The sequence below is a fragment of the Mandrillus leucophaeus genome, unplaced genomic scaffold, assembly GCF_000951045.1.
Source record: "Mandrillus leucophaeus isolate KB7577 unplaced genomic scaffold, Mleu.le_1.0 Scaffold1367, whole genome shotgun sequence".
Lineage (NCBI taxonomy): Eukaryota > Metazoa > Chordata > Mammalia > Primates > Cercopithecidae > Mandrillus > Mandrillus leucophaeus.
In genome coordinates, this window is record NW_012101329.1 from 181,185 (window position 1) to 207,214 (window position 26,030).

General features: G+C 46.9%; 1 protein-coding gene across 1 annotated transcript in view; it reads right to left on the bottom strand.

Moving 5' to 3' along the window:
* The window catches only part of MTCL1 (microtubule crosslinking factor 1), a 121,148-nt gene that overhangs the window by 22,363 nt on the left and 72,755 nt on the right, over positions 1-26,030 (bottom strand). The window contains exons 7-11 of the mRNA XM_011973280.1: positions 24,803-24,958; positions 17,894-18,016; positions 14,531-14,761; positions 12,672-12,869; positions 2,255-2,422 (exon numbers count right to left, since the gene is read on the bottom strand). Of these exons, the coding sequence (XP_011828670.1) occupies positions 2,255-2,422; positions 12,672-12,869; positions 14,531-14,761; positions 17,894-18,016; positions 24,803-24,958 (876 nt within the window). The remainder of the gene's footprint in view (positions 1-2,254; positions 2,423-12,671; positions 12,870-14,530; positions 14,762-17,893; positions 18,017-24,802; positions 24,959-26,030) is intronic.

The window sequence follows — 26,030 nt, forward strand, 5'->3', positions numbered from 1 at the left end:
GGTGGAAAGTCAGTGATCGTAAAGATGCATCTCTTTCCTATTCTAGTTCGGCAATTCCCTGATTTCAGTCTACAGACCACTAACCCTAGGTTAATCCATTCAATTCTAATGGCTCCTAATCCATTCTCTATCTTGAAGCCAGAATAATCTTTTGAAAAGGGGAATCTAAGCTTTCATGATAAAATCAGAATTAAAGGATCAATTCCTTAAATATTATTCTTTCCCCTCATACCTAAGCTTATCAAATGAGCCATGCTCCTTTCTTCACGGTACTCTTTTTTTTTTTTCTTTGCCTGAAACTTCCTTTCTCTTCTTTTCCACATTCCAGTTCTTGTCCATCCTTTGAGATTTTTCTCAGCAGGACTTTCACAGCCTTCCCCGAATTCTCAAGCCAAGGCATGTACCTTGCATGTTCCTGTTCCCTGACAGCCCTATGTGCAAGCCTGGTGGGCACTTTCCATGCTTTTATAAAGGACAGCACTTGTTTGGGTCCCCCACTGCACTGAGAACCCCTTCAAGGAACATCTGATTTCTTGCTGGACCTTCAACATTTAGAGCAAGGCCTGACTCAGGAGTCTGCTGAAGGAATCGAGGACCTGGGAAGTGTCATCAACATGGGCTCCACTGAAGGAAGGTAACTTGTAGCAGAATTAAACTGTTTTGCATTTAAGTAGAAGAGAGTAACTATGGGATTATTACAAATGGGCTAGCATCATCCTATATTCATTGCTTCCTGGGTTGCAAACGTTTAAGAAACTTCCTAAATGATTTGGGCAGAAGATAAACTCTCTACCTATGACCACCTGCTGGCTTCTGGGTCTGAAGTTCTAGCTTTATTTTTTTGGTATTTAGGGACTCTCCCTAAGGGTTTATTTGTAGCAAACCTGTGGGTGGATACTACGTTCCTATAAAACAAAGATGAAATGTTTTGAAACTGGCTTGCATCGAAGATTACACCTCCCTTCTTTAGCCACAGTTCGGGCTTTGAAAACATTTAGCTCCCTCTATAAACATATTTTTTAAATAGGGTTAAAGGCAGCTCATCAGAGACTGTCCTTAGTCATTTCTCCTTCGCTGCTGACGCTGCAGGCGGGGACTTAGATAAACGGAGCATCTAGGTCAAATCTCCCGCGGGCAGCAGGCAGGAGCCACAACCAGGCCAGCTGCTCTCTCACTTGATGCTCAGGCCTGCAAGGCTGTGTCCCTGCCCCACCCACGGCTGTCAGCCCAACATCGCTGCTTGCTGCGGCCAGGTGGAAATGCAGGGGAACTTGTGGGCACCAGGAGAGCTAGAGTTTATTTTTTTGTTTTTTATTCCTTTTTTTTTTTTTTTTTGACACATCAAGCCTTTTTCATCTTTTATCAAGACCATGTGACAGGGGGTCTCCTTTCCAGGCAATTCTATTCCTTTCATGACCAGGCCAATTCCTATAAAATTTTACTTACTTTATGGTTTGCCTCAAAATAGAATCTAGGAAATAGATTACCAAGGATATACAGATCTGCCCTCCCTCCTCATGATCAAGCGGCTGGAAGAAACCTTGAGAGCTGCTCTCAGCAGCAGATGCCATGTAGGAAGTCACATGACATTCAATGGTTTCCAAGGAAGAAACACTTAGGAAAGGATGTTTCTTGCTATGTCGGATCTTAACTCCTATGCTGGGGCTTCCCTCTGGTGTGCGGTGGAGGCAAGAAACCTGGGCGATCTTCCTGCCCTAGCACTAAATGGCTCTGTTATCTGAGCTGAGCTGTTTCTTCTGGGCCTCAGTTTCCTTTGGTATAAATAAGGAGACTGAAATTGATTAGAATTCTTGGGCATGCAGTGGGAGGTCTCGAAGTTCTTTCTGATATTTTGAAAAATCTCAACGAAAGCATGCATTTACCTTTTTCAAAGACAACTAAACCACAATCTGCTTTTGCTTTGCTCCTGTCTAGAGCGATGTCAGCTCAGTGTGATGACAGCTCCAGCGTGGCCATCCTCTGATGGAGCTAAATACACGCTTGTTTAATGCAGAATGGGAGAATACATGCTGCTCTGAAAACGCTGCTTGGTGGAGGCCGTACTGCATACGTGGGAGAGGGGACATCAGGGAAAATGAGGCCTCTGCACTTTAAGAAGGGACACAGTCACTCCTCTCTTTTTTCCTGGACAAGAAGCCCACGGTTCTGAATCTCTCTGTGCCCACTCTCCTCCACGTATCCTGGACAGCAGAGACACGCAGTCAGGAGCCAGAGAGACCTGGGAGGGTGGTACCTGTTCCAGACGGCACTTGAGCACGGCCCACTCCACGTCCCAGGCTGCCTTGTCGCTGGCGTACTGCTGCTGCAGCCGCAGTCGGGCACGCTCGTCCTCGCGCAGCTCCGCACGGAAGTCCTCCAGCAAGGTCTTGAAGGCGCTGAACAGCTGCTGGTTTTCCACCACCTGTGGGAACACTGAGTCAGGCTCCACCTCCTCCTGCAAGCGTACTTTTTAGGTCAGAAGAGGAGAGGATCTGGCCATCACGGTAGGGTGGGGGTTGTCTCCCAGGTGCTGTTGGCAGTGGGTGCAGGGCGGGTGGGGAGTCTGCAGTTTGCCAGGGAGCAAGGGGTCCCTGTTGCTGGCCATCGGTCTCCTGGGCCTGAGACTGAGGACCTGTTTGATCAGCAGGAAGGTAGAAGGAAGGCTGCCCTGGTGACCTGGCAGCTGTGTTCAGAGGCTGGAACCTGGGCTGGCGCTGTGGGAACCTGCCACAGAGGTGCTCTGGGCCCTGAGGAGCAGGAGCAAGGAAACTCTAGGAGGCCACAGGGAACCGCGAAGCCAGGGCTGCCAGTCACTATGTGACTTCAGATGTCCAGAACACTGAGTTGGGCTGACAAGACTACCATGGGGGTGCAGATATGACAAGACCGATACACCCACTCATATATATGCTGCCATTCTAGTGCCAGATGTTGTACTAGAGGAAAATTAACAAAGGCCAAGGACTCCTGTGCACAAGTCAGATCGGTCTCTGACTTGTGGTTACTAAAAGGACACAGATATGACACGCATGGCCACTGTTGGTGGGTGGGTTTAATTATTAAACATTTTGATGCTTAATAATTAAAGCCAAAGGTGAAATGCGCAACCTGTTCATGAAGGCTTTATTGTGGTTCCTTGAGATGGAACTACTAGCCCTCACTTTTCTGCCTCTCAGAAAGGGACAAGCCAGACCCACCCTCACATTTCCAGTATTTGGCACAATCCGTGGCTCATGTTAAGCATGCAAATGTGTCTGGTAAATGAAGAGTGCATTTTTATTACTAATGTGCTTATATCTAACTTAAAATGGTTTATATGTTCTAAAGCCTGCCCAGCCTTTTGAAGTCAAATTTCAAAGCCATGATTTCTATCTTAGTACATTTCAGCAAGGGCATTATATCAGAAAGGTTTGGCCCAATGAATGAAACACGCTGAATCAATTATGGTACCTTGACAATAAAAGCCTCGTGAGCCCATCTCTTCCAATCAGCACTGAAAGCACATCACAAGCTCTCTGGGCGGTCTCAGGGCATTTTTTTGGGTGCATTTATGAAGCAGGAGTTATAAAAGCTCTCTAAGTCCCACTGGATAGAGACAAGCTCTAGTATGGAAACACAGAGCCCCACCCTCTCAGAACTCCTCATCCCCCAAACTTGATAAACCTCTCCTCCCTGGTTCGGCACGCACACTGGGGACCCCTCCTTCAGGTTCTGCACACACACCGGCCTTCACTCCGCAGTCATGCTTCTAAATCCATCTAGCTGATCCACTAAACATACACAAAAATGGTTAAACATATATGGGAGGAATTTAAGATACTTTGGATGGATGTTTGTATTTATATAAAATTGTACAGCCACAAAAAAGAATGAAATCATGGCTTTTGTAGCAACACGGATGCAGCTGGAGGCCATTATCCTAAGCAAGTTAACGCAGGAACAGAAAACCAAATACCGCATGTTCTCACTTATATGTGGGAGACAAACACGGGGTATACTCGGACAGAGAGGGGAACAACAGACACTGGGGATTCCAAAAGGGGATGCAAGGAGAGGGGCGAGGGTTGAAAAACTACCTATCGGGTACTACGTTCACTACTTAGGTGACGGGGTCATTAGAAGCCCACACCTCAGCATCATGCAATATACTCATATAATAAACCTGCACATGTACCCCCGAACCTAAAATTATATATATATTAAAATATAGATTATATACGTTTATAATTATATATTTTATATAATTTATATATTCAAAAATAAAGTTGTATTAAAAAGAGAAATTCTTTAATACGAGCAGATTTATTATAGGGATCTCCATAGTTGTCGCCAGTATTTAATCGAGTAGACTTTTTTTTTTTTTTTTTTTGAGACAAAGTCTTGCTCTGTCTCCCAGGCTAGAATGCAGTGGATCACGGCTCACTGCAGCCTCAACCTCCTGGGCTCAAGCAGTCCTCCCACCTCAGCCTCCCAAGTAGCTGGGACTATAGGCGTGTGCCGCCACACCCAGCTAATTTTTGTATTTTTTGTAGAAACAAGGTTTCATCATGTTGCCCAGGCTAGTCTCAAACTCTGGTCTCAAGTGATCCACCTGCCTCAGCCTCAGAAAATGTTGGAATTGTAGGCATTGTGCCACATTGTAGCCACTGTGCCCAGCTACAATGGACTTTTGATGGAGTAGAAAGGCCTGTTTGTTCATATTTATTGCTCTTTTTCTCACAGGGAACAATTTTTACTTTAATAACTCCGGGACAAAACGCATTAAGAGTACAGTTCAGTTAACATTTGAAGAACTCAGAAGCTAGGGAACCATCTATGAGTCTTATACATTCTTACCAACCCACTGAATAGAAATAAATTAGCACTATACTCAAAGACATGCTCCCCAAATATGTGAAGCTGTGACAAACACAGAACAGTTTTTAAAACTCCACGTCAAAAAGTACCTAAAAATTAGCCAGGTGTCATGGCTCTTGCCTGTAGTCCCAACTACTCAGGAGGCTGAGATGGGAGGATGGCTTGAGCCCAGGAGTTCAAGGTTACAGTGAGATACGATCACACCACTGCCCTCCAGTGTGGGTGACAGAGCAAAACCCTGTTTCAAAAAAAAAATCTAAAACTTATCTAAGTACAGTTGAGTGATAAGACGTGTCACAACAATCTTTTCAGAAATATACATCTTCATATAGAATTTGTTTGCTGAATAATCACATATATTTTGTGGTAGATTTGTTTGGGAGTTTCATCTTTGGATTTTAAATTAAAAATCACTGCTTTTTGAGTCAAGAGTATTTCAAGCAGAAAATAATGGTAATAATTTTGATCCAGTTTTTGGAGAAGTCATTTAATTTTCACTGAAAAGAAAGCAGAAAACCATATAATACATTGTTATATGTAATCAATAGTTTCCTATGAATGCCAAGTTACATATGGTATCAGACTATGCTGTTCTTGGCCCATACACCACATGACATTAGAATCAGAACTGTACAGTCCTCTTGCAGATTGGAAACCTGGCTTCTCTGGTAGCAAGTACTTTTTGGCTTTAACAGATACTGAATTCAATAAAATTTAAGCCTTAATGATTTAAGCACATTTGCATCAGAGTAATCAAAACAGTGCTCTATTAAACCAGGATAATATTAATCAATGTGGAATGAGCTCCAGAATTGCTTTGGGGTGAAGGTGGCCAAAGGGAGCAAAAGAGCCCAGCTCAATGCTGTTGGTACCTGTTATCATCATTCCCCAAGAGCAGCATGTGGCACAGCAGGAAGCCAGGCCAGCTCCTACCATTAGCACGCAACAGCATAAGTAGACGTCCATGTCAACATTTCTGAAGACCCAGAATGAGCCGTAGATGGGCATGATTTTTCTAATGACTTTCACACACATGAAAAAAAAAAGTAACGATAATTACTAATATTATAGGTGTTTCCTATGGCCAGGGGGTGTACTAAATTACCGCCAACATGACCTTATTTATATGTCACATCAATTTTGAGTGTATATGCTATGTTCCCCATTTTACAGAGGAGGAACTACGGCTTGGAGTGGCTGAGGGCCAAGGTTCTACTGTCAAGGAAGTGAGATCCTGGACTGCAGTTCAGGTCGTCCCCTTCCAAGGCCAACAAACGGAGCCAGGAATATTCGAATTCTGACATTATACCCTGCCAAGCCGCCTTCTTCTTCTTCTTCTTTTTTTTTTTTTAACTTCACCTTGCAGAAGCCATCTAATCCCCATGAAGCTAATTCCATTTCCCATATCAAGGGAAATTAATGATAGTGAGTCATTCTGAGAGAATACCTAAAAGTTAACTTCTCTTATTTTTTTTCCCCTGGTGGCACCCCTTGCTGGGCTACCTTTTGGGTAAAAAGATGACCCAAATCAAGTCAAGAATCAAATGAAGACTCAGGTCCATTAAGGCGTCTTTATGATGTAAGTCTTCTTGGATGCGGGACTTTCTGAACCTTTTGTGCCGGGGTCTAGGATGCAACCTTTTAGCTTGTACATGTGTTGAGTGTAGGTCAGTTTCAACTCAAAAATCGGGCTTTTCATTCAGCTATCAGCTGGCTGATTTTCTAGCAAAGCAGCAGGATAAAAAGCTTCCAACTATTTCCCTCTCCTCCGCCTACGGGCATTCCAGCCTCACCTAGCTCAGCTCTCTTGAGTGAGACTTACAATGTGCTGTAATACGTCAAACTTTTTAACGGGTTCAGAATTGGTCTTTGGTCCATCAGACTGCTATCCAAGTCTATCTATCCAAGTCTAATATCCAAGTCTATTAATAAGTATTACTAATAGAAAGGGAAATGGAAGTTTGTAGATAAGGTAATGTATCAAGGTATTTGTGATGCAGTGCTGGCTATTTTTCAAAATTGTTCTTGCCTAAGATTTCTAGGATTTCATCAGGTGAAATCACAGCTCTACAAAAGGGCTAAACCACCACCAACTACTTTGCTTGCATCAGAGCCACTAACTTTATAACAGATTATAAGCTTAATCTGAAGCTGGAACACACATTGACCTGCTGCTATGGGTTAACCCACAAAACAACAGTCACAAAATAGAGATGACAGCATCCACGTTTACTTAGGCTCCTTGACAGAGGCAGGGGAATTCCGGAATGATGCAGTAGCTGCCCAGACCCCCACAAGGCACGCAGAGCTCCTTTCAGAGACCCTGCTTAGCATTCAACACAGGCAACCCCTCCACCAGCAGGAGTCCCTGGAGAAATTCTTTACTGGGGGATTAGCTGGAATTGATAGGTTCACACAGCCGGCGACATTTTTATCAATGAGCCATTTGTCGTTCTCCTCAATGTGACCTTCACTGTTACACCCAGAAAAGTCCCTTTCTAAAAACCATTATCCCCACAGAGAACGGGCCACTGAAGACAGACCCTGAAAGTAGAATCGATTAGTATCGTGGGCATGAGAGTCATTTACACACGGAAGTCCTCTGCCCTCTGGCCAAGAGTCTGCCCGGCGATCCCGTCCAGGAGGGCTCCGGGCTGCGGGCTCCACAGATGTCACCGAGGGCTTCCCAAGAACGAAGGTGGATCCGGGAAAGAACAGATGAGGCACTTATTTTATAAGCTGTAAACACAGTTTTCAACCCAGAGGCTTAGGAAACCAGGGCAAGTCTGACGAAAATCAGGCGGCCACTAGGGAAGAAACTTACTTGTGAGGTCCCAGGTTGAGTTAGGCACTTCGGAAGGCCTGTGGCAACCTGCTGGCCATGGTTGACTCTGGGAGGCAGGACGGGGCGGGGAGAGTCCTTCCACCAAGGACCCAGCTGTGCATGTGAATTTTTACCTCACGCAGGGGCTACTTTCGGAGTGACAGAACAACTGCCACCACAAGTACACGGCAAAGATAAAACACTTCACGATCCCAAGCTCTGGTCTGGTTCCTTTTACAGAAAGAGAAGCATGCCTTATAGGGGAGGCCTCCCAGCTGGAGGATACACTGAAGAATGAACCACAGTATGACGTACAAAACTGAAATGTAAACACCATCTAGGCTCAAGAGAACTTTCTTATAAAAAAAAAAAAAAGTCAGGCAGATCACAGTTCTGATGTGAGGCCTCCTCTGGCAAGCGTGCAGTTTCTGCAACTTAGGCAAGCAAAGGTGGGCAGCCTGCATGGCCAGAAAGGAAGACTGCTGGGGCCTGGGAGAGCCGCAGCCCCGGAGGCCCAGGGAGCCAGGGCTTTCCGTCTGCAGGAGAAAGGCTGACTTTTCAGGCAGCCCCTGAAGGCCCTAATGCAGCACAGGAGCCCCGACAAGGAGCAGAGGTCCAGGGAAGTGGAGTCTACTCAGTTCCGAGGCTGGACTGGGTGAGGCTCTTTAGTGACCCGTAGCAGGTGAAGACTGAAATACGAAATACAATTCCTTCAGCTCTTGCTATGAATTTTATATTAGGTTCTTCACACTTTTTTTTACTTAGTTGTTTTATTAAATGATAAAGAGAATTAGGTCACATCCCTGAATGAGAAAGTAACTTCTTTTTAAATCAGTTAACCCAAGTAGGGAAAACGAGATGCTGGCGCCCCAGGGCCATCATTCCCACACCATTCATCACCTTGTGTGAAGAAGCTGGATTCCAGGAATTACGAATCAGTATGAAATGCATAAACAGCCTTAGGAATGCTGACCTCAAACGCTTAACACAGTGGCAAGAGTCTTGGAGCTCAAGGAGAACTATACGATTCCCTCTGAAAAGCATTCACTGTGGCTCTAGAGCTACCAGGTCATGACCATGAACTCATGTAGCTGAACACTGGGAAACAGGGAGTGTCTGCAGAGCCAAATGTCTGCCAACCTGATGATTTGTTGTGAGCCATCCCAAGGTTGATCAGTGTATGCAGTTGTTTTTTAAACCTCTGTGGACATGATAAATGTTGCCATCTACTTGAGTTCAATTGTGAGAATGTTCCATATGTCACAAAGCAAAGACCAAGGCCTGAGGAACACCGTGACTGAGAACTTGTCCTTGGGAAAACGGCTTGGCTAGGTTTCCCATGCTACTAGTCGCCTTGCGAGGTGCTCCGCGTTTCTGAAACGGCCCGGCTCTGTGCAGCTCTGCGAGACACGTGCCCTGGCTCTTGCATCCCAGCTGCCTGGCTAATACTCATGCCAGTCACAGAGAGGCAAATCCTCTAACCGGGAATGTTCCCTCCCAGAGAACCAGCTGTCGTTACAGTAGAGCTCGTCCATCTTCCGTCCTTGGACAGATGAGTGTTGTGCACGCAGTAGTGAGCTCCTTGCTCACTACTATGGACACTGGCCCACTCGGCAGACCTGGGTCTCAGTGTCTGGACCCCACCCGGCCACCTATCCACGTGCTTCTATAACACGCGGCCCGCAGTGGAAGCTCACGGGTCCATCTCTTGCTAAAAACTAGTGTTGGAAGAAGCAGGAAGCAAAGGGAAATGACATTAAGATATGCTGAATGTAAGGTTCCAGCTGAGTGACTTCACATTATTTTCCACCCTGAGAATAACATTTTCCATGACTGTTGTTTAGAAAACCAGATGTGCGAGGTGTCTCCTTGTCCAGAGCATCTGCGTGAGTGCGTGGGAAACACGTTGTCTTAGATGCAGCAGGTTTGCGGTGAGGTGGGAACAGTGGCCAGCAGTGGCAATATTATGGGAGGCAAGCACACATGCTTTATGAGATTGAATGACAACATTTCTTTCAAAAAAGTAAAATTAATAGATTTTATTTTATTTTTTTTTTTTTTGAGACGGAGTCTCGCTCTGTCGCCCAGGCTGGAGTGCAGTGGCCGGATCTCAGCTCACTGCAAGCTCCGCCTCCCGGGTTCACGCCATTCTCCTGCCTCAGCCTCCCGAGTAGCTGGGACTACAGGCGCCCGCCACCTCGCCCGGCTAGTTTTTCGTATTTTTTAGTAGAGACGGGGTTTCACCGTGTCAGCCAGGATGGTCTCGATCTCCTGACCTCATGATCCGCCCATCTCGGCCTCCCAAAGTGCTAGGATTACAGGCTTGAGCCACCGAAATTAATAGATTTTAAAGCATTATTTGCAAAGTAGCATTTTCATTTCTAACTAGATTATTGCTGGAAAACTCATTCCATGACCTAAATTCTCCCACGAACAATGGCATAACGGCATACTTTCTGATGGCTGTGAATAAAAGTTCCTTTGAAAGTATCATCTCCTTAAGTCATGTTATTCAGGGAGAATGAAGGGGGGACGGGTGTACATAGGAAACAGCTGTTTAGGTGTGAAAATCTGATTGTATAGAGAGCGAGCAGGGGGAACCCAAATTCCCCTCAGCCTACACTCAGAAGGTCGCCGCCTGTCATCTGGATCTGAGCCAGCGCTCTGGCGACAGCCCGCGCCCATTAGAAGCAGCGGCTCTGGGCCCCGGGAGCCCGGGCCAGGGAGGAGCAGCAGTTGCGGCGTCCAGTGCAGAGGGAGTGCCCCAGAGTGTCTACAGCTGAGAGGCTAGAGCCGCGCCCATATGACTGCCGCCCCCCGTGGCCACCTGGCCCTGCGCACTCAGCCCAGAACGCAGGCCTCCTAGGGCAGGGGCGTCCAGCTGCACCCCAGGAGCCTCCTGAGAAGCTTTATTATCATTAATACATAATAAAGTTGGGTTAGAGGGGACTCAGAAGCCTGGGAGCAACAGAGCGTTAACACAGGGTCCTACTCAGGAGCTCCTTACTCCAAATCCTCCGTCACTGACATTTTGGTATAAAAATGCAGGCGGTCCATCTCTTGCTAAAAACTAGTGTTGGAAGAAGCAGGAAGCAAAGGGAAATGACATTAAGATATGCTGAATGTAAGGTTCCAGCTGAGTGACTTCACATTATTTTCCACCCTGAGAATAACATTTTCCATGACTGTTGTTTAGAAAACCAGATGTGCGAGGTGTCTCCTTGTCCAGAGCATCTGCGTGAGTGCGTGGGAAACACGTTGTCTTAGATGCAGCAGGTTTGCGGTGAGGTGGGAACAGTGGCCAGCAGTGGCAATATTATGGGAGGCAAGCACACATGCTTTATGAGATTGAATGACAACATTTCTTTCAAAAAAGTAAAATTAATAGATTTTATTTTATTTTTTTTTTTTTTGAGACGGAGTCTCGCTCTGTCGCCCAGGCTGGAGTGCAGTGGCCGGATCTCAGCTCACTGCAAGCTCCGCCTCCCGGGTTCACGCCATTCTCCTGCCTCAGCCTCCCGAGTAGCTGGGACTACAGGCGCCCGCCACCTCGCCCGGCTAGTTTTTCGTATTTTTTAGTAGAGACGGGGTTTCACCGTGTCAGCCAGGATGGTCTCGATCTCCTGACCTCATGATCCGCCCATCTCGGCCTCCCAAAGTGCTAGGATTACAGGCTTGAGCCACCGAAATTAATAGATTTTAAAGCATTATTTGCAAAGTAGCATTTTCATTTCTAACTAGATTATTGCTGGAAAACTCATTCCATGACCTAAATTCTCCCACGAACAATGGCATAACGGCATACTTTCTGATGGCTGTGAATAAAAGTTCCTTTGAAAGTATCATCTCCTTAAGTCATGTTATTCAGGGAGAATGAAGGGGGGACGGGTGTACATAGGAAACAGCTGTTTAGGTGTGAAAATCTGATTGTATAGAGAGCGAGCAGGGGGAACCCAAATTCCCCTCAGCCTACACTCAGAAGGTCGCCGCCTGTCATCTGGATCTGAGCCAGCGCTCTGGCGACAGCCCGCGCCCATTAGAAGCAGCGGCTCTGGGCCCCGGGAGCCCGGGCCAGGGAGGAGCAGCAGTTGCGGCGTCCAGTGCAGAGGGAGTGCCCCAGAGTGTCTACAGCTGAGAGGCTAGAGCCGCGCCCATATGACTGCCGCCCCCCGTGGCCACCTGGCCCTGCGCACTCAGCCCAGAACGCAGGCCTCCTAGGGCAGGGGCGTCCAGCTGCACCCCAGGAGCCTCCTGAGAAGCTTTATTATCATTAATACATAATAAAGTTGGGTTAGAGGGGACTCAGAAGCCTGGGAGCAACAGAGCGTTAACACAGGGTCCTACTCAGGAGCTCCTTACTCCAAATCCTCCGTCACTGACATTTTGGTATAAAAATGCAGGCAGTTTGGATGTTATGAGTAGTATCTTTTGGTTTATTAAGTAGAGTCTATTTCTATGGTGTTTGGCAACAATAACAGCTACTTAATAACACTGAAGTCTCACCTCTCATTCTACATACTTTACTTTTTTTCAAGGTGTCATCAAATACTTTTATCTGGGAGCATTGTGTTTCAAGTGGGCCAAAGAGAACTTGAAATACTTCTTCCACGTTGGGGGATTTTTTTTTTTTAAACTTGTCCTTTGCTCCTTATATGTTATGCTGCCAAATAAATGATGCTGCCAATGACAGACTCTCTGAGGTAAATTCACTGGCCCCAGCAGGGACACCACCATTGATCTGGCCTTACTACAGTCCTTATTTATACGGGTAACTCAAATGAAAGGGTGGGCTGACATTAAGATGAAAGGCTTGATGAGGTGATTTCTAGGAAAAACCCAGCATCACAAATGACAACAGGTGACCGCAGTCAGGGAGTGGAATTTTCTGCTACCTGGACACCAACACTGGAAACAAAATGACACAAATATGGCTTAGAAGTCTCCTCTCCCTGGTGTGGGCAGGGTGACGGGCTCCGGTTGAGGCACCCACCTGCTTGTGGGACTGTCCCCTGTCCGTGGTCTGCAGCCGTAAGCTGTGGTCTCCTATCTGCACCCGGGAGTGTGGGGAGTGCTCCCCGACTGGAAAGCCACAGCCTCGGTCACTGTCGTCGTGGTCTGGGCCATCCGCCTGGTGACTCCCCTGGACTCCAAGCTCCCCGAGCCCAGAGAGGGTCTCTGGATGCTCACCCTGAAACAGGCAGGAGGTGACGATCACAGTTTCAGCCAAATCCTTTTGCTGTAGAGCCTGATTTTCATTGTTTGAGGATAATGATCCATGTTATGGATTATCAACGCCTATACTTCTCAGTCCTTCCCCCTAAAATGCTCATTTTGGCCATTTCACTCATGGGCACCTTCTGCATTTAAACAGCACAGGGTGGGTGCTCAGCTTATTAGAAGACATTAAGAGAAGACATTAGAAGACATTAAGGAGAAATTTTAATTCTACTGTTTTTTAAATTAGTATTACTAATAGCTATGGTTTTGTAAGTTAAAGGAGGAGGAACTCCAGAGTACTAATCAACAGGAAACTTTAAAACGATTTCTAGGCTTTGCTTAATATTGGTTTTCTATGTCACGGATAGTTGGAAGCTGGCAGAGTTCGTTTTTGAAGACTTTCTTCACCCTGAGGAAAGAGAAGCACTGTATTTTCCCATTCCTAGGATGAGAACTTAGAATTACATACACTGTTCCCTAGAATGAAAACCAGACAAAAGGTCTTTGGGAGCTAAAAAGAAACCATCTATTCACAATGCCTCGAAGCAGCTGGCCAAGAAGCCAGGGTCGTGGATGTACAGAATACACAGAACACCAGTGGCTCCCGCCCCGGGTGCACCAGGAAGCAAGGCCAGGAAGGAGCCCGCAGTGCAATCAGTCACTCTGACTTAATCAATACAAAAGCAATCAGAAGGCAAAGATCTCTGTTCTGTTTCTATTATAAACCTAGGAATTGAGGCATAACAGGAAGAACATATACAAATTCCAGAGGTGGCAAAGTGAGTCATCTGAAGCTTAGAAAAGATCCTTTTAAAACTGTGTGGGCAGGACGGCTTTTCACATCTAGGAACAAAACTCAAATAGAAAGAAGAGCAAAAGTTTTAGAAACTAGCTTTTACAAACCAGCCAGGTTGAATGAGATGGTGCAGGACCTCAGGGTGATAACATCAATGAATTTATAAATGAGCAGCAAAGGAGACAGGAGCGAAACTTTGCTACAGCATGGAGTTATGGACCAGGGCACTCTTAAAACTAGGTCAGAGCATAGCACGGAATTCTTAGTTTCATATATAACTGGACAAGCTGCTGCATTTCCATTTCTTGGATCAAAATTGACAAAACAATTTAAAATAATAATGACTTCACCACAACGCAAAATATCCATGTGGCAAAACTGCAATTGTATCCCATGAATATGTACAAATAAAAAAAGAGAGAGTAGATACTGAGCAGGCAACCAACAGCACCTGCCTCTGCCAGTCCCTCACTCACAAACATCACGCAGGTTTCATAGGGAAGTCTGTGGTTTTCTTCATGTCGTTCCTGCACTATTCTCAGTAAGTTTATGCCTAGCACTGCATACCTGTTCTTGCTACTGTAATGTTACTTCTGTTATATTTGCTTGTGTATAGGAAAATGATGGATGTTTCAGTCACCTGTGTTCAATTTTCTCTTATCTAAGCGTCTGTATGAATTGCTCTAAATGTTTGTTGTAGCAATATTAGATGTTAATCAAATATTGAGAAATAAAATAATAGAACATGACTGTGTGTAGGGTGCGTGGGGAGATAGCAGTGTCTGGGGTCAAGAACAAAACAGATGCAAATAAAAGGAACTCGACAGTGGAGTTACCTCAGTGAACTCCTCTCCTTCCTCCTCCATCTGCTTCCCTTGCCGCCAGTGTTTCAGCAGCCACCTGAGTTTGACGTAGAAGAGGAAAATGTTCTGCTTCAAGGACCGGAGCTCCTGCTGCATCAGATTCTTCTCATCACTCCAGGTTCGCTCATGGAGGCTGTTTTGCAAAGCCAGGCTGTGCATTTCCAGTTCTTTCCACCTCAAGGCATAGAGGTGCTCCTCCTCCATCTTGAACGGAACAAGAGACAGTGTGACAAGCGGCTAATCCAATCCGCCACCCAAACCAAACCAAGAGTCCCTGCAAACTGCCACTCAGTCTCTGTCATGCTGCATATAAGATATGAAACACAGGAGCCCCCAGAAGTTTAGTTTGATTAAGGGCTTCAGACGTTTCCTGTTGACAAAACCCCATGAATCTTGTGATTCAGAAACAAGTGCTATTTCAAAATAAGGTATTGTGACAATTTTTCATTGCCAAGTCTCTCATGGTGTTTTATATATCTCAGAAGTGCGGCTTACCACTGACTTAAATCCCATGTAAGCAGATTCCATCTCCCCTCTGTACATGGGCTGGGCACTCAAACGCACATTGAATTGTAAAGAAGAAAAGAAGTGGAAATCCTTCCCCTCTACTTCCTGAGCCCCCTGACTCCCCACAGCCCTGACAGAAGAGAACCCCAGCTGGTGGAGAGCACAGCAGGCTGGGTGGAAGGAATTCTTCCAAGTACACAGGCCTCGACTGCATACAACAGCGAGGAAACAGAAAAGTGGGTCTGAGAGCCTATTTCCATGCTTAAAGATTTGACATTCCTATTAGATGTGCATATCTCTTAGGAAAAGAAAAGTGTCACTGAAAACGTATCTCGCATCTCCACATTGAATTCCCGTGTTTTAAACACTCCTGGTATAGACACTCTTCTAAGCAACAAACGATAATTGTGTATCAACACTGAAAAGCAGAAGAGTGAATAAAATACCGCTTTGCACAGAAGGGCACAAGAATAGTATCTATAAATAGTATTTACAGTAGCTACAGTGATACTATGGGATCAAAGCTTTGTGTTCTATAGACCAATAAAAGGTTCGAACGCCAGCCTGAAGGTTATCAGCTGTCCTCTCTTAACGCTCCTTCTTATGCCAAAAAACAAGGAAGGGATTTGTTTTTCTCTTTAAAGTACTAGATTAATTCTCAGAGGCCTTGGGAATAGAACCACAGCTGCCGGAGGCCAACGCACTGAAGGCCAGTGAAGAGTCAGAGGCAGCTCTGCAAAGGTCCACAGGTCTAGACAACGACCTGGTGGCTGTTCTCCTAATACCTGACCTTTATTGTAGTTTTGGCCGAAATAACAGAAAATAGGTGATTTTATTCACCATCTCAGCAACCCTCAGCATTCCACCACCGTTCTCCCCTGTGGACACAAGGGCAGCCTAGTGCACCAGACACCCAGCATCTGCAATTTCCTACTGGTAAGTCAACGTGGTATTTTTTTGGGTGGGGGAAGTGTATTTAACATTTCACACTGAAGATGTAACAGTCATGGGATCTTTCGCACCATCTGGTTTGAGTTAGGTACATGACAATAGAAGAGGCAGTTAATCTATAACAAAGATCAGTAATTAAAAAGAAGGGCGGTCTGGTCTCTGGTCTCTTGGTCATTCACAGAATAAGAACCATGAGGAAGAGAGTTCATCTATAATCTAAGAAACAAAACTGCAAACATGTTCATGACTCAGTCTCCAGGACTTAACTTTGCCCTTGACATAATCCATTTAGAAAGTCCTGTAGTTTTATTTTCTTTTACAAGTCTTAGCCAACTGACTCCTGCTAGGCAGGCTTCACTGGCCTCAGGGGCCATGTGAAGATAATGTGAGCCCCTTCCCCGCCTGGCTGTGGAGAGGCGCCGGGCCCGGCTGTGGAGAGGCCCTGGGCCTGCCTGTGGAGAGGCCCTGGGCCTGCCTGTGGAGAGGCGCTGAGACACTCGGACCCGCCTCCAGCACTGCGCCCAGGCCCTCCTGGAGAGCCTTCTTTTCTCTCCCTCACGTCTCCACTGCCCTTTCCAGCTCCTTCTGTTCCACGACTCCGTGAACTCCCCAAGTCTCAGAGCTCAGTCCTCTGCCCTCTGGGCACCTTGGGGGACACTTTCCCTTCCCTTCTGAACAAGCCTGAAGGACATCTCCTACCATTCGAAGGCTCTTCCGCAATACTCCTCCATCATCAACCCACATACTAGAAACACGTGGGCCCCGGACATTGTGCTAGCAGCATCTTCAGTGATAAACTCACTTTTCAAACAATTTTTGGTGCCATGCAAAACTTTTTTTGTTTACTTAGGAATCTATCTTTCAAGTAACATGGAATTATTTTCCTCTGATAATAAGATGTGCAATTTGACCCCTAAATGAAACACTTAAAAATTGAGTCATGCATGTAGTGGTAGAAGTTGGCAGAAAGTATTTAGATCTTGGCATTCGGCCCTGCCTTCCCTAAGCTGCAAGGTACAGAGAAGGCACTCACTCCTTTAATCAGTTTGTGACCCACTTAAATCACATGGCCTCAGCCAACATGGGGGCTTATGTGTAGCACACATTCCTTGCCAAAGTAAGTTCTTAGATATACCAGGACTTTATTTGCATAGGATATTTATTTTAAAACACCAAGGTGCTCTATTCAAGATCAACTGCTTTGCTTCGTTTGGTTTTAAAGACACAACTATCTTTCAAGAACAGATACAGAGGGGAAGAGCAGCTGCAGCAATTCTGAACCTAGATCTCTGTCCACAACTTAATTAGGTTTGGGGTGGCAGGGATTGGGCCGTTCTCATGGATGTCCAGGGCAATGAGTGCCTACATCTGTGAATCCCTTCTACTGGGAACTCTGGGGAAGGATTTGCAGATAAAAGGTAATTAGCGAGAGTAACAGAGGTTAATCAGGCCACAGCTCAAGTTGCGGCAGTTTTCTGAAGGCAATGGCTTAGGGTGAGGTTGCTGATTTTTCTATCAGAAAATTCACCCAACATTAGCAGAGGTGACAGGCACACTTTTCTGTCCAGTTGCATTTAGGCTCTTACTTGATGTTAGGCTGGTACTGCCGCAGGACAGTTTAGATTAGGTATGAGGAAGACCTTGCTGAGACCACCGTGTAGATGCTGAAAAGCATGTGCCAGAGCAGAAAGGTAGAGTTATCTTTAGGGACATCTGAGAGGGGACAGCTCTACTGGGTGACCTTCCCATAGGTGCCCGGGAGTCTAGCAGCCTGTACGCAACAGACAGCCTTCTTTGAAAATGCATCGTGGCATTTCTCCTTTGGGGCTGTGCGGTTCACGGAGCGGCTGTGCTGAAAAATCCGTGTTACATATTTACCTTATGGATCTTGTTTGTAAAGTTCTCTGTCTCCTCTTGGTGCAGTCTGGCCGCCTGCACGAGCTGGCCCTGTAGCTCCTCTACGGACACACTCTGCTCAGGTAAAACACAGGGGCCCCTCAGCTGATCGGTGGGATAAAGGAAGGGGTTTAGTGGAAATGAGAACTCTGCCTGAGGGGATGACGCAGGACAGACATCTGCACAAGCCAGGGACACACACAGAGCGACACAGCATGTGTGGGCGCTGCAGCAGTGGAGTGACTGTGGCAGCCCCCCTGGGGTTTCCCGCTAGACCCCACCGCTCCCTGAGTTACCTGGGGAGGGACAGCTCCACCTGCCCTGCATCTCTGACCCAGGAGGAGGGTGGGCAGCTTCACCCACCACCATAACCACAAACCAGACTGAGAGAAGAAGGCCAAAGTACACCAGAGGTGACCTTGCTCCTACAGTGGCTTCTGGATGCTGGGAATGGTCAGAGCTGACCATGACCGAGGCAAGCATGACCACCTATTACACATCAGCCTCTTGGATTCCCTCCCCAAGTCATGGGGTCTTTCTGAGTTGCATAATTAAGTTTTTCATATGCTTTCTTATTAGAGTTTTTCCTGCTCAGCCGAGGGTGTCTTTATCAAGGTGATCTGACCCCGATGCTCAGGGCAATAGGGTGGGGGTTCATCAATGAGCAGAGATGCACGGCTTCAGGCCTCCCAATCGCACATGTTGCCTAAGGAGAATCGCACAAAGATGTACTTACTACATTTAAAGACAGGTGGTGGAATCCGTATCATGACTTTTATTGGTAAAGTATACCTTTTATGTTCTAATGCCATGATAGAGGAGTCAGTGTCACTACTTTTGAAATAAAATGTGTTTAGAGATGGAAACACTGTTATGCTAAAAATCTCAGGCATCATCAAAATTTAAGCATGACAGTTTACCCACTGGATTATGCTACTTGAAAACAGGTGATTTATAAAACTGGGAATTCGAGTAGATTGTTGCAATAAAATATGTGCTGTTTCACTGGTTCATTCTGAGTCCCTTTAACTCATCTACTACTTCTCCCTGAGGATACTGTTTGCTCCTCCTAATCTGATGGTACCTGGGTAGTCAAGAGTGAAGATCACACCCTAAGAACAGAAAATGCAAAAAATAAAAGAGCAGAGCACTTTCCTTAGCACTGGGGATACGAGAAAGGGGTATTAAGGAAAGAAGAACGGAGACAGAAAATCAGACACTGGGGATTCACCAAGTTTGGCATAAAATTTTGAAAACTAGAGATTTAAACATCCTATTTTCAGAAAACTCAGTAATTTCTGAGAGCATTAAATGCTTCTTTGATTTGCTAGTTGTTCGAGACTATTCTAGTCTTTTATACATATGAAGCATTGTTTGGGGTTCTCTGAAAAGATGCATTTCCCTACGTGTTGAATTGACCTCAATGACTAATTTTTCATTTCTAAAAGTTCTATTACTTAAAAAATATATGTGGTCTTTTATGATGGTGGCATACTGTTGTCCTGTTTGGTTGCCTTTAATAACTGTGAACGCACTTATCTGATAGCGTCCATCTGAAAATTCTATTATCTGCAGTCTTAGGGCTGAATCCCATTTGCCGTGTTCCTGCTGGACGTTACTGGCTTATGTGACTTCATCTCCTAGGGGCACTTACCTATGGATCTGGTATGGATCTGGGTGGAGGATGTGCCTCCAGACTGGTTTCCTGTTTGCTGGACCTCGCAATATTACACAAATCCCTTTCTCTGGGGATTCCCGGACCAAACTGGTAACATCAATTCGAAGCCTGACCCTGGGTGAGGCAAGCTCTAGCCCTCCCACTCCTGATGCAGAGCTCTTGCTGGGGAAACAAGTATCCGCACTGCCTCCTCGCTCCTTGCCCCAGGGCCAGCAGGCAAATGCTTCTCTGGTTCATTCATTTCCTTTCTTTCCCTGCAATGTCAGGCCCCATCCTCTGTTCCTTTGGAGCTGCTGAAACCCAAGGCTCCCAGTTACCAGTTCTGGCAACAATCTCCCTAATCCACCCACCCAAGGGCCACAGAGACCGCTCTGGTTCTCAATTGTTTGTTTGTTTGTTTTTGTTTTGAGACAGGGTCTCGCTCTGTCACCCAGGCTAGAGTGCAGTGGCACGATCTGGGCTCACTGCAACCTCCACCTCCCGGGCTCAAGTGATTCTCCTGCCTCAGCCTCCCGAGCAGCTGGGATTACAGGTGCATGCCACCACACCCGACTAATTTTTGTGTTTTTGGTAGAGGCAGGGTTTCACCATGTTGGTCAGGCTGGTCTCGAACTTCTGATCTCAAGTGATCCGCCCGCCTCAGCCTCCCAAAGTGCTGAGATTACAGGCGTGAGCCACCGTGTCTGGCCTTCTGGGTCCCAATTCTAAAATCAATTCCAACTCTTGAAGATTCCCCTAAATTTCCTGGGAATTCAGCAATGTATTTAAGAGGATACTTCGTATTTTATGCAGTGTTTTATTCAGTATTTATTGAGCACCTCTAGTGCTAGGCACTGTCTAAAGCGTGGGGGATACAGCGTTAACACGGTGGCCACACCTGCCCTCGGGGCTTCCCTCCTGTCTCAGGTGTTCCATGCAGGACTGTTTCCAGGTCACCTAGGCTGCTCTCCTGCCAGCTTTACTTTCCAGCTACACATTACTCTATAAACTCAAAATGTAAAAATCCTCCTTATTTAATGCATTAGGTGCTAGCCAAAAGCTTTCTGAGGTGTAAAAACAGACATCCTAATCAAGCGTATTGTTTAAGAAAAGCAAAGATCTATTAGTTTAGTTTCTATAGATTGCATGACTGTTTGAACCACACCTTTGAAGAGTCACAGAAAAGGAGGTCCTATGAGTCTGTTCACGGGGGAGGTCGGATTCACCTGCGAAGGCTCCAGTGTTCTCTGTAGACTGCTGCCTGCTCACAAACAGACACGCTTAGATCCTCCTGATCTATCAGAAGTTTCATTTTCCTTTATTGTCCATTTTTGCTAATGCAATACTAAAACTCCCACGGACAACTGCTCCTAGCTGGGATGCCAGCGTCACTCCAATGTTACAAAAAACAACATACAAACATGCTATGGCAACAGGTTCAGCCTAGAATTACTCTACTGCCACACAACTGCATACGACCACATACATCTGGAGAAAAGTTTCACATGACACATAAATATCTTCTAAAAAAATAAGTATTTCCCTTTACCACCCAATCCCCAAAGGTTTGATTCTTTAAAAAAACCGTTCTTTGTTCACTTACCTAGGATTCTGATTATACATCAAATTCATTTTGATCTCCCTATTAAAGCAGCTCATCTAAACCAACACCACCCTCACTTGTTTCCGAGGCTGCTGAGACACTAGTCTTGACAACTGTAACCATTCTCCCCACATCAGTGTTCTGAAACTCCCGCCCATGTCATCCCCAGTAGAGCTGCATCCCACACTGACTGACAAAGGCTAACTTCCCCAACTCCAGAGAAAGCAGCTTATAAATTACTTCCCACACCTACGAAGATTATCTTCACAATCTCAAACACCAACAGAAAAGCAAGGCTTCTCATGGCCGTCACTAGAGTGCCTAGCAATACTACTCCTGTATTAGAACAATTCCATCACCAAGACCACGGCTTCATTTTCTGGAGGGTTCCATTTTGTCCTGGCCAGTTTCGCAACCACTTATTTCAAAAGCAGTACATGAGGCCAACACATGTGTGCAAATACTTGGCATAAAACCCCACGTAACTTCCTTGTGGCTGGCATTTCACAGCTGAGGCACGTGGGATCGTGAGTGCTTTGTGTGCTTCCTTGATTGAAGGATAAAAGCAGGCACTCAGGAGAAGAGCTCTTTGAGATTTCTGACCCAGAAACTCAATCCTCTGGGCGCAGGCCTGGTCTCCTTTATATCTGAAATCCGACCAGCGTCCGTGCATGGCTACTTCTCATTCAGGACTATTTTTAAGGTGCCTCACACATTCCAAACCATTCCACACACCACTCTCTCTTAACAAATGCGAATGTCTCACGTTTGATGGGAACCCCAGGGAGCCAAGTCAGGGAAGAGTCCAGTGCACAGTGTGAGCATCTCGCTAATATCTCCTGAGAAGAGCAGGCAGCAGGAACACTTGTCCTGAAGTCTGTTACTTTTTTAGCAGTTCATTTTTGCGTGGTTGCATTGATGTGTTAGTGGGTGTCCGTGGGTTCTGACTTCAGTTTGCTCTGGCTGTGGCTGTAAGAATGCTGGCCTTGGAGAAACCGCCCCTTTCCCAGGTTTAGTGAATGACGGCGTTTGAGCAGCAGGGCTCCTCCACTGCCCAGATTTGCAATCTGCTAAAATGTGTCATGTGTAAGAATGCACTTCTCTTTCTCCTCTTTAATGTTATAACTGCTGTGGCTGGTACAACTATGAGTAGTAGTCACAGTTTTGGTCTGGCCAAAATGCCTCCATCTTTCAAAATAATAACTTACCTTCTTTCCCCTTTCCCCAAATACAAAAATCCTTAAGGCAAAAGACACAGAGGCGTTTTGAAGTGCAGCTTGAGACACGAATCCTCTTTAAAAACTTCTGCTCAAATATGGAAAGTTTCTTCTTTGATGCCCTGATACTAGGTGTGCTACTGGGCCCCTCCCACACCCCCGAGGAACTACGGGCAGAGAGCTAAAGGGGATCCACACAGGTACAGTCGTGGCTGGCCTGAGGGCAAAATTGGTGGTTATTTCAAGGGAAACGTAGAAGGGAGCAAAGAGAGCTACCGGCGGGACCTGCAGCTGCAGCCCTGCCTCAGTGTGCGTGAAGGTGTCGGTGTTGTGTTTCCCTCAGTTACTCCAGCCGGGTGTGCACGAGTCTCCGGCTGGGCGGCTGGGCTGACTTACGGGGGCTTTGTGTACTGTTTCCATTAGAGCCTCATGGGAAAGCAATTGTTGGCAGCAAATTCAGGGATGTTCTCATTAAAAGGCTTTTAAGAGTTCTGCTCCCCAGAATTATCCATTGTACAATTCCTTAACACAATGTCATATTCAAAGATCAAACTAACAAGGCTGTCAGAGTGACATTCACACCAGGGACGGGGCTGCCTCTCCCGACCCAGGCTCTGCGACAGATCCACATCCAGCTCCTCTAATAAAAGGAAACACTGTGGAGATTCCAAGTGGCTCCAGAACATGCCTTATTAAAAAATAAAATAAAATAAAATAAAATAAAATAGGATGTGTTTGCACCATAATTGAGTTTTCTCTCCTGTGTGAAATGTCTTTGTGAATAAAAAACATCAGAACGAGGGATGTTTGTTTAGAACTCCTGATTCATACTGCTTCCCCTTCTAGGAAATGACGCTCCCTAGATCTGGCCTTTCACTATGGAGATTTTTAGCTTTCTTGTTAAAATATACAAAATTAAAGGAAGCTAGATGGATGTGGAGCCATTCCATGGCAAGACTGCGGCCGTACAATTAGTTGTTAGAGTGACTCTTTAGAAACGCACCCAGGGGTCAGTGCAGGGCTCCCCCACCGCTACAGATCAGGCCCCTCCGGGGATGTGCTGGGGAGTGGGGGCTGCAGCTGGCTGAAGGCTGTTCTAGACCCAGTTCTGCCACCAACCAGGAGGAGAGTTTACTGGCAAGCCGCTTCACTTCTCGGGCTTCCTTTTTCTCATCTGCAGAATGAGAGCCTTCATCTGTAGACCTGCTGTTCCCTTCCGAGCTGCACCGTTTGGAGATCCTGTGCTGCCCCGTGGCACCAGCTCACTCTGCTAGTCTACTTCTTGTGAAGCTTTATTGTCCCTCAGTATTTGGTTTGCTTCAACTCAGTATGCTTCTCTCTCCCAAATCACTCCCAGTTTCTGAAGCTATGCTATGCATTCACGATGGTGACCACTTATCACTGCTCCAAGTTACACAATAGGGACCTAGGAAGAATCCGGGAGGAGAGCTGTCTGACACAGGCTCTAACTGCACACAGCTATGTGTGACACACCTTGAAGAGCAGAACACTTGGAAAGGGAGATGCAGTTCCTGTAAAACCAACCATCAAAGGGAAGGGGGCCGCCCTGTGTAGCTGGAGCTGTGGTTCCAGAAACAGCCCATGGCAAAGAAGGAAGAGCTACAGTGGGAAGGGAAAACTGGCCCCTGACTAGGGGAGCTATGACACACTTCACCCTTGTAAGTCCCCAATGGCAGGACATTGCATTCTCTATTACTAATCATACTTTACACTGACACAGCATCTGGACTTTTAAAGGTGTTTCCTCATTCAACAGCTCCTTGGGAACCCCCTCTTTCTCTCCCGGGTGGGGTGGCCTGTGTCTAAGAGCTTTCACTCTCCCAGGCTTCTGACAACAGTTCCAACCATGGTCCCTGTGGTGGCTGCAGCCTTGTGTACACTGGGTTACTGTGGTGAAAGAGCCTGCTAAGGGTGCCCACAGATCAGCAGTGAGCCTCCCTGATTCTACCAACCGGCTGGCAGTATCACTCGAGGCCGTGGGATGGTCACACGAGACACAGGCAACAACCGAAAAAGGGGAGCCCTAAGGGGAGTTTCCTCCAGAGCAGGGAAGCCCGGGCTGAGTTTTCATCCCTGTTCTCTGCAACTGCACAAGAAGCCACTGCGCGCTCAACAATCGGCCTGCCTCCAAGGGCTCCCGGTCTGCGGAAACAGGAGGTGGACAGCGCCTGCGGTGAGCTGTCCCTCTGTCTGACAAGCACAGCAGTTCACCGCATGCACCTGCACACACCTGCCTGTCCCAGTGCACACAATGGGTTTGCTGCCAAGTGAGTTCCACCTAGTTCCAGCTCCTCCTGCCATGTTCCCTCCGGGCCTTGTCCGGGACAGAAAACGTCACGCAGCCAGCCACACAGAAAAAGGAAGGGGGGCGGGGATTGCTTGCCCACGCTGACCTCCAGACTGAAGCAGGTCTGGCCTCCCAGCCCATGGCTCCCGGCGTCCCCGTCTGCGCGGCGGTGCAGCTCCCGTGCAGTTCGGAGGCGCAGGCTCTCCCGCTCGTCCCCTCGGGCCGGCCCCAGCTGCCACTCTAGCTGCTCTCTCAGTCTGGACTGTTAGGTGCACGGGAGGGATTTTTGTTTTTTTAAAATTTTAAACAAACAAACAAACAAAAAAAACAAAGGACAAGAAGGTGGAGGCAGGGAGAGGGGATAAAGAAAACAAAAATGGATAAGGGAGACGACTGAGAAAACGACCAAAGAACAGCACAAATAGAAACTGGTACCAGCTTAAAGACAGCGGTGGACGAAAGTGAAGAGAACAGACCCAAGATGAGAATGAGCAAAAGGGCGGGTGGACACATCCGAAAAGCAAAAAGAGAAAGTGGAGGTGCGAAACACTGATTACGGGGCACATGCGATGGCGATGCGTGAATCCAGAACTCAACCGCAAGCACGCTACCCGTGAAGGAAACGGAAAACGAGGCTCTTCCTTCCTTACTTGTGGGTCGAGCAGCCAAAGCCACAGTCCAGGGCGGCAGCTGGGCCATGCACCCAGGCGAGGCTAGGACAGCAGTCCTCGGAGGCCCTCCGCGCCCTCCCCAGCGGCGGCAGGGCGGCACGAGCCAGCAGCGCTTTTCCACCAAAACCATCCTTCTCAGCACCGCGCTCCTCGCCCGCTTTGGCTGATCCTCCAGCGGGAATGGGGGCCTGGGCTGCCTAGGGCCTTGGACTGCACTGTGTCCCTTGAAACACACCCAGGAAGGGACGTGCTTGGTAGCGAGTCTGCTAATTATCCTGACTGTGACATGCGTTTGTCTTAGCCTCCTCACGGCTTCTTCAGCGTGTGGCTGGTTGGTTGAGATACCAAGAGAGGAGCAAGGCCGGCCTGCGTCGAGCCCTGTCGCTTCCACTGGGCTTAGCCTCGTGTCTGGGAGGGCCTCTAAACCATGAGCCGTGGCGCAGTTAAAAATAAGACAGGAAAAAGGAAAAAGAAACAAGGCAATACAAGAAAACTTAAAAAAAACAAAAAACAAAAAAAACGGAGCCCAACCAAGAGAGAGGATCTGGTTGCCCCGGAGGCTTTAGTACAATGCAGGTTTGAAATCATAACCAAGCAGCCGTGAGCAGCGTGAGCCCGAGTGCAGCAATGCCAGCGAGAAGGAGGAAGAGCAAGGCGGAGCAG